Source organism: Etheostoma spectabile, chromosome 9, assembly GCF_008692095.1.
Source record: "Etheostoma spectabile isolate EspeVRDwgs_2016 chromosome 9, UIUC_Espe_1.0, whole genome shotgun sequence".
Classification (NCBI taxonomy): Eukaryota; Metazoa; Chordata; class Actinopteri; order Perciformes; family Percidae; genus Etheostoma; species Etheostoma spectabile.
Genome location: NC_045741.1, coordinates 30,521,486 through 30,530,540, shown reverse-complemented (window position 1 = coordinate 30,530,540; position 9,055 = coordinate 30,521,486). Strand labels below are relative to the sequence as shown.

The 9,055-nt window shown below is 42.0% G+C and overlaps 1 protein-coding gene across 1 annotated transcript in view; it reads left to right on the top strand.

Moving 5' to 3' along the window:
* The window catches only part of dsg2.1 (desmoglein 2, tandem duplicate 1), a 16,802-nt gene extending 10,313 nt beyond the window's left edge, over positions 1-6,489 (top strand). The window contains exons 9-14 of the mRNA XM_032527063.1: positions 1,065-1,207; positions 1,831-2,052; positions 2,283-2,513; positions 3,701-3,831; positions 4,020-4,334; positions 4,454-6,489. Coding sequence (XP_032382954.1) covers positions 1,065-1,207; positions 1,831-2,052; positions 2,283-2,513; positions 3,701-3,831; positions 4,020-4,334; positions 4,454-5,545 — 2,134 coding nt within the window. The 3' untranslated portion in view covers positions 5,546-6,489. The remainder of the gene's footprint in view (positions 1-1,064; positions 1,208-1,830; positions 2,053-2,282; positions 2,514-3,700; positions 3,832-4,019; positions 4,335-4,453) is intronic.
* Positions 6,490-9,055: the final 2,566 nt, after the last annotated feature.

The following is a 9,055-nucleotide window of genomic DNA, read 5'->3' as shown; positions in this document are numbered from 1 at the left end:
GTACCAGGCAATAGATGTAGACACTGGGAAACCAGCTGAGAAAGTCAGGTCAGTACATACACAAAAGCCATTTTTATGGACACAGTGTGATATTCACATGCTACAAATACGTTGGATAATTCTTAATTATTTGCAAATGTTGGCTTGTGTGCATTATAAGGTTTGCATGAGATCAGATTAGTCAACTCTGATGTGATGTAAGTCAAGTTGACTAGTCACTGATGTTGTCATTCAGTCATTAGCCTCATAAAAATACAGTTGTAGATCACCGTATAATCTCCACCCTTGTATTAATTTTACTAAGAGGCTTGCTTTGTGTAGCTTAGCCTTTCTAGCATTTTGCTACCAGTCCCAATTTATGCGCTTAATAACGTTACCAATTTTTCATTTTGTGCTTCAACAAGCTACTCACACTACTAATGTAGGTTTACCAGCGCTAACTTTATGTACACCGGTCCTGGTAACAATGTCCGACACTGAGTCAAGCATCTCTGTGACAGTCAGTCAATCAAAAGTTCACCATAAACAAACTATGTGTCCATTGTCCATCTTCATTGGCAACCAATGCATTGGGTCTTTGCCTAGTTATGTGTGGACACAATTTAAATGGCCATTTAAATGTAGCGCTACTCATAACTACTACGTTCGGCTCTGCGCTGTATTCCAGTGTTTCAATGCTCGACAACATGTAAAGATACAGTATGTTCTTCCAACTAACACAAAAAAATCTCTGAATGTCTATTGCGATATGTTGCAGCCTTTTGCGAGTTTATACTGCAATGATATTTAAAAAATGTAAACTTGTACAGACCTAGTATATATGTATATGATAAATAGTAGCAGAAAGGGTATTGGGAACATGTAGAACTGAATTTGTGTTTTAGAGAATGCATCCAATTTGTGTATAGATGTACTTCATTAAAATGTTATCGTTCTTTTATTTTGCTTTTATCTTTTTTTTGTTTTACATGTACGCAATATTAGAACACAAAGATGAAAGCCTCTGCAGTTAAAACCACAGCTAATTTACACTTAATAACCGATACCGTCTCCTTCTGCTGTAGGTACGCCAAGGGCTTGGACCCTGACAACTGGCTAACCGTCGACCCTTTGACAGCTAAAATCAAACTGAACAAGAAGCCCGATAGAGAATCTCCATACCTGGTCAATGGGACATATATTGCACAAGTACTCTGCATTTCAGAAGGTACGTTATACGCCGCTATGTTGCAGATTTTATACATGTAATACTAGTATTCTTAATTCAATTTAATTTATGGTGTCAAATCATAGCAGACGTTTTCTCATGACACTTTACAGATAGAGTAGGTCTAAACCACACTACATATTACAAAGAACCCCCCCAAAAGGTCCATTGAACCCAGTGAGTAATTCTTCAATCTGGCAGCGTAGTGTTCTAGTGGTAGGACACATCAAGCTTTAAGCTCTTAACTCTGCTAGTGACTTCTACCAGCATTTATGTGTGAACAAGATGGACGTTTGTAGCTAATCTTCTAGCCAAGCTAAAATCCAACGTTTTGCTCTGAGGATGGCTGGAGAGGAAATGCCATAGAGTCATTAAAACCATTAAATATTATCATTCAGGAGCATAGATGACTATTTTCACAACAGTCTCATGAGATTATGACGTTTGTGCAATGGTTATATTTTTATGCAAGAGTTCAGCCAGCTACTAGATACGCGTAGGATTAGGATGGATCCTCTGAGGACCATCAACATCCACGGCCACACTCGGTCTCTGTAGATTAGAATTAGAAACAAAGGGAATGCTGAGCCATCTGTTTTGATTTCTGTTTTTTTCCAACACAGACTTGCCTGCTAAAACAGCCACCGGCACAGTAGCCATCCAGGTGGAAGATTTTAATGACAACTGCCCCGTCCTGACTACTGACTCCCACATTATGTGCACCACGGATGTTTCTGTCATTGTGAACGCAGAAGATAAAGATTCCTTCCCAAACGGATCTCCTTTTGACTTTGTCATCATCCCAGAGGGCACTCGGGGCAAATGGCAGGTGACGCCTTTAAATGGTGAGAGGAATACTGCCAATTACTTAAAAGTAAAGTAAAATATTGATACAGATATAGAAATAAAGTAATACATTAAAAATGCCTCTGGATCGACATTAATTGGTGTCTGCTACAGATTTTTTTCTTTTTTTTTCTTAGATCCGTAGTACCAGAACCTTTGTTTTGAAATTTCAATTTGTGGTCAACTGCAGAGAAAAAACGATTGACTATATTCCCTTTTCATGTCGCAGAGACTGCTGCTACCCTGACTGCCCAGGAGTCCATTTGGCCTGGATTCTACGAGGTGAAAGTTGCGGTGATGGACAAGCAGGGATTGGCCTGTCCAGACCCACAAAAAGTGACGGTCCAAGTCTGTACCTGTGCCGACGGCGTGGTGTGTGGGAAACAACGCACCAGCAAAGCAGTAGAGTTCGGACCTGCAGGCATCGGACTGCTGTTCCTGGGCCTGCTGCTTCTCCTACGTAAGTATGATGTGAAGCTCATTCTGATGAAGTGAGATTGGACACTTTACACCTTTGCTGTGCTTACGACAATCCCAAGACAGGTTGAGTTTAGTTGCAGTCCAGTTTAGGCCAAAGACAAGACCAGAGTAAATGATTCAAAACCAAGACCAAAACTAGGTCGAAAGAAGTGTGCCCACATCTTTTCAATTTTCAAATAGTTCAGAAATTAAGACTGGAACCTTTAAACACACTGAACACATAAGATGTCAACAGCTGAAAACCCAATACATTGTACACACAACCCCTTACATAGTTAGTACTTCCATATAGAAAGTAAAAAAAAATATTTGACTTTAGAAATGCAGGACAAAGTAAGGTCTGACTCTGAATGGACAGAACATTAAGACAAAGCCCGGGATGTCAGAGAATGGGTCTCAATACAGGACCTAACATTAAGGACTTGAGCCTGACTGGCTGATATCAGCTGATCACTGATGAGCATCTACATATACATTTGTACACACATTATGCATATACACAAGCATAATGACAGTGTCCAGCAGATGGCAACCTAACAGCAAAGGGATACACGCATTTTCATCACTTCTTTTTGTAATGTCAGATTTGATGTGTTAAAGGACCACAATGCAGTTGTAGTTGTATGTGTTTTTCAGTTTCCGTTTTAAAGAGACCTCCTCCGGGCACTCAAACCCTCTGCACTGCCTACTAACTAGTTTTTGAGCCCTTAAAAACGTGGCTCCAAATATGAAGTATTTTTCATCATATTGCATATTCACGACTAGATAAGCACCAACTGAAGCGAAATACAAATCATCATGTATCATTATTAACACTCAAAAATGACACAGCTGTGTTTACGTAGGATCCCATCACTCACAGGAAGAAGCTGATTGAGAACATTTAGGTCCTTTCAACAACCACAATGAACCTGTAGGTGGTGGGGAAATTAATTCAATCCCCAGTTTGCACACTGTCAAAGAAAGAGAAGTCCTAAAAATGCCGCATACATGCAACTTACACCAGAATGGTTGTATTAAAGTACCACAGGGTTTCTTTTGAAAGCATAACCACACTTTTACAAGGTAAACTGAAACTGCACTTTCTCTTTTGGATGACACCAAAGGATCACACCACTGCTTTTAAGATTAAGTTAGACTAATACTTTGTTGTTGTTGATTTTGCAGTACTTCTTCTGATGCTGCTCTTCTGCAATTGTGGCGGTGCTGGGGGCTTGCCAGGGGGCTTTACTGAGATGCCTTTCGACACCAAATCACACCTCATTAACTACCGCACTGAGGGCCAGGGAGAGAACACGGTAAGACATTTACAACACATTTGCCTTTTCAACACACCAGTCGCACTGTTGAGAACAGGAATACTGTCATCCATACTGACTGCTTGCTATTGAGATGATGTTGGCTTGAAAGCTGCAAGTGATAAGTGATTTAGGCAGCAGATTAACTGTTGACTCTGTACTAACATTGGATCATTGGCCTTTTATAGGAGGTGCCGCTGCTGAACATGCCAACACAAATGGATGGAAATATGGTCAACATGAACATGGGCATGATTAACAATACTTCAGCAATGGCAGGTTTGGATTTCCAGAGATCCGTTACTTCCATGGATGGGATGAACGGGGCCGTCTATCAAGATGGTTTTGTAAGTGGCCTCAGAGAAGGGTCAAGGGGGATGCTGGCCCAGCAGAGCGGCAGTGGCTTCTACTCTGAGTTTGAGGGCAGAGAATCGGGAGCAGGTAGAGAAATGTATGACGGCATGGCTCTGCCAGACCACTTCCTGGCACAGTACTACACTCAGGTGAGGCGTCATTAAAGTATTTCTACTCTTAGGTGGGAGTTTTGTCGTCTTGGATCTTTGCAATAACAAAGTACCTATTTGCTACTGATGATTTCCTTTTTTTTTTTTTTTTTAAACAGAAGGTGGCCAGTGGAAATGACAACCTTGGAGGAAAGGACTGTCTTTTGGTTTATGACTACGAGGGCCAGGGCTCGCCTGCTGGCTCAGTGGGCTGCTGCAGCCTCCTGGAGTCTGACAATGACCTGCAATTCCTCGATGACCTCGGGACAAAGTTCAAGACCCTGGCTGAGGTGTGCGGAGGAAAGAAGATCCCAACTGAAGTCAAACAAGAATTCACTCCTTTGCCCAGTGCTTCCGTCAACACTCAGACCTCAGTATCAAGTTTGAAAGCTGTAGCCCAACAGCTTCCCCCTCCACCCAAGCCGCAGCCCAGCCCCCCGAAGGCCATGGTGAGTGAGACAGTGAAGAAAAGCACAACCACAGTTAAGGAAGGGAAGACTACAGTGACCGAAGGGATGACTACAGTGAAGGAAGGGATGGCAACTCAAGGCCAGATGGTCTTGCTACAGCAGCCGGCTCAGCAGCCTGTCTACTACACCACCGCCCCTGTGATGCAGCCAATGCACTACGTAGTCCAGCCACAGGTTCAGAACACAGTGCTGCTGGCTGAGGCACCAGCCACCAACATGCAGAACATGGTACTGGTTAACGGCACCCAATCTGGTCCGGCCCAAGGCATGGTTTTTCAGAACCAGACGGTGATGTCCAGCAGACAAGCCCAGGGCCCCCAAATGATGCTGGTGGAGAGGAGCGGGGTCCAGGGGAGCGGTGCCAACATGATCCGTGCTGGCAACCTCTCTGGCTCCCAGACCATGATGGTCATGGAGGGCATGGTCCCTGTTGGGTCAATGAAACACCTGTCGGGGAGCCAGACCTATCTCGTGCAGGGGGGCAATCTGCAGCAGTCAGGAGGACATTCTGGATCGCAGAGGGTCCTGCTGGTCGGGGGGCCAACGAGCAGCGCAGGTCAGCTGGTCCAGGAGGCAGGAGGTCTATCCCAGAAAAGGGAAATCTCTGGCTCTCAGAGAGTCCTCTACAGCAGCCCTTTGGCTGGCCCTCAAAGCAGCGTGACGAGTTCCTCTACCACCAGAGTGAGTGGAACCCCCACCTACCGCAAGGTGGTGGTGCAGGAGAAAACCACTGAATTGTGAAAGAAAAATTTAAATTCAGTTTAAACTTATGGCAAGGCAAGTTGTCAAGTATTTTTATGAGAGACACCATGCATATTCATGTCAGTTTATTTGTGGACGGTGTGCTTCAACAGTTTGACTCAGAATGAAGCATCATGTACCCGCATGATACCACTGCTTCTACTTGACACCAACATATGCACCCGGAAAAACAAGCCTATCAATCTTGGATTCAAGAATATTTGATATTGTGTGTTAATATGTTTATATTCACAGTTTTCTTACAAATTTCATTTCCAAACACATAGTTGCCATATCTTTAGAAAAAGGTGCTTTTTTTCTGTCCACTGTTTGTTTTGGCAAAAATATTTTTGTGATGTTGAGTTTATTTTGCAATGCTGGCAAAACTGTTAGTCTGTCCACTAATGTTTAGCTTAGACTATATTTAATAATTCTGTTAAAGCAGAAGCAATTTTAAGCAATAAGATAAAAAGTATGGGTGAAGATTTAAAAAACCTTAACATTTGTGTCTGCTCATTTGCACTTTGGTATCTTGTGATCCAGCTTGATCTAAACATGCTCAATCTGCTGTTACATAGCTCCTATGTATATATTTATATTTGATTGTTGTTCTTGAATAAACTACAGGAAATGTTTTTATGTTGGACAAAAGGTTTTTTTACTAGTCACCGTGGTAAGGTCATGGGATTTGTGTTATGTCATTTTTAGTATAAAATGTAAAGTGGCCGATTATGTTACGTTCACACTTTAAAACTCAAAACAATTATATATACACAAGTCTTTGTGTTGAACTAAACTTGTTTTTAGTGTGTGTACATGTTCATGCCTATAAATGGTAAAAACTGGTTCATTTATTACGATACAGACAGATGTCTTGGAAGACAGATTGACAATGCGAGAATGACTGTCTCAGGGATTTGTCTAAAGCTGGCTTACTTTAATAAACTGTTTTGCACAGAACACTTCACTGCGTTTTTTTTTTGTGTCTCTGCCTGCAAAAGGGCAGGCTGAAATATGATAAGAACAGTGGAGGCTGCTGGTCTTTCAAAAAGGGGAAACTCAATTTTGGCCTAGATCATAAAAATTGTCCATTTATTTATACGTAAACTCTGCCCTGCGTTCCTTTTCAAGAAAATGCTCTGTGACCCTGTCGTACACCTAGACGTCTTTTTCCATTGACTTGACCAGTGTCCTCTCAATGGCCAGCAGAGCTAGGCAGTTTAACGGGCTTGGCCCATCGTTTTATGAATGTAGGACTTGAGACACTTTAAACAGGACAAGCTTGTTTCTACACCTGCAGGTGCAGCTTCAATTGTTGCCACTAATGAGAACAGTTTGTAAAGCTGAGGCATTGTACTGTCCAACTCCATGTCTTTGTTGTGGTTTGGCGTTTTGTTATGATTGAGATTTCTCTTGGCACAGCTACCAGAAGAAGGTTGCTCACGTCACATCTATTGCCAAGCTCAGTTGGAGAATGCACACTAACGTTCAGCCATCACTGGGAAAGAGCTTCTAATAGACTTCACTGATCTCCGTCCGGAACAACGCGATCTGTTGGTCCACTTCTTTAACTGTCTATGGTGATTACCTGATGTCTTCCACCTGTTTCCCAGCCCTTGGGTCACCTGCCTCTCGTTATCTCATCACCCAGTGTATTTAGTGTCTGTGCTCCCCTTGTTTCTTGTCAGATTCTCTTGTGAGTTTGTGTTCAATTTGGCGTGTTCTACATTTGTCTCTTTCCTGAGATCTGTCTCACCAGTGTCTGTGTTCCTGGTTTTGGTTTTCTTTTTCCTTGGACCGTTTGGATTTTTTGTTTTTTGCATTTTGGATCCCTGTGTTAATTTGGACTCTTTTGTTAAAATAATTCTTCAACTAAACACTCTCCTAACTGCCTGTCATCTCTGGGTCCTAATTCGGCTTCATCATAACATGTCCTTAAGTAACACCAAGTAATCACACATTTTTCCACTGTTACTCTGCAAGTCCTGATCTGAATACGGGACTTGTTTTTTACTCAATGTTAACACAATAGTATACATTTGACCGTTTTAGGGGAAGCCAAGCTTCCCTTGCAGACTTAAAGAAAGCACCTCTGGATATGACTGAATGACAAGCTTTACTTTTTTTACTGTAATTGGCTTGGCAGAAGGAAAACAGTGTTTGACAGTAAGAAAACACCGAGAAGGAATGAATCACACGATCAGGACAGAGCATGCACAGGCATGTTCTCAAAGAACAATTCATATCAGAACGATTTTCACATTATCGCAGCCAACTGACGCTGCCTCCAGTTTGTAAAAATGCAGTATGTTAAATTCCTCCATTTTTACTATTTTGGGATCTCATGTATTTTTTTTCTTGTGTTTTATGATTCCATTTCTTGATTTAATTGTTTCCCTTCAGTTAAGATAAGTGCTTTACTTTATATGACTTATGCACTTTACTTTTCAATTCAATTTGACTTATTCTCTCAATATGAAACATTGAAGAGAGACAGGAAATGAGGGGTGAGAGAGGGGTAATGACATCCAACAAAGGTCCACAGACAATCAGTGTTTCACCCCCTGGGCCACCATGTCACCATCAATCATTTCTTGGTGGATTACTGGATAATCATTTTTACCCTTTTCAGGCTTCCAATAATTATTCAAATATACCTGAAGTGACATTTCTTCCTATAAATTGGAATCAAGCCGAAAGCATTGCAAAGGCCCTGCAGAGACTTTTAGTCACTCTGGCTGAGCAGCTCAGGTGGAAGTCAGGACACAAATGTCCAGGAGATGATAAAGTCCTTAATGACAAAGGCAATCTAGTCAGTCAAAGATGGTCTGTACACACACACACACACACACACACACAGACACACACACACACACAAACACACAGTGCTGAACATGTGAAATGTGGTGGGACCATAGCTGGGAGGCTCTGCGTGCTTAGGCTTCTCGTTTTAGGTTCTAAAGCTTAATGCTTGTGATGGTTCGCCACTCCCTAAACATTTAGTGCACTGTGTCATTATCTTTTCAAACACACTTTCTCTCACACACCATATAGCATTCCTCTGCTTTGAATCATGCACTGCTGTTCTGTTCCTGGCACATCATGTCCCCGTTTCACAACGTAACCTAAGTGTTTGAAACTGCAACCGTTACCTGCACTAGAACATAGTTACATAATTAAACCCGCCACAGAGGTCACATGTTACAGCCATGTGTAATGGTAATTTGTTTAAAATGGCCACCGTGTGGCCGTATCACGGCATTAAAAAAGTCATTTTATATATTGTTTTTATATATGTTGTTTTGGGTTCACTGGCAATCGACCTATTCAGCCTTTTAGGTATGAGGGTGTGTTGTTTGATTCTGTGTCACATTGTATAGTTTACGATCTGGAGACTGTCCTCCCAAGACGAATGGCAGCATGAGTAGGGCTGTAACAATATGCAATATGAAACGAAAATTATGACATTCAGATCCACAAATCTGTGTTGCGGAGTGAGAAGGCAGAATC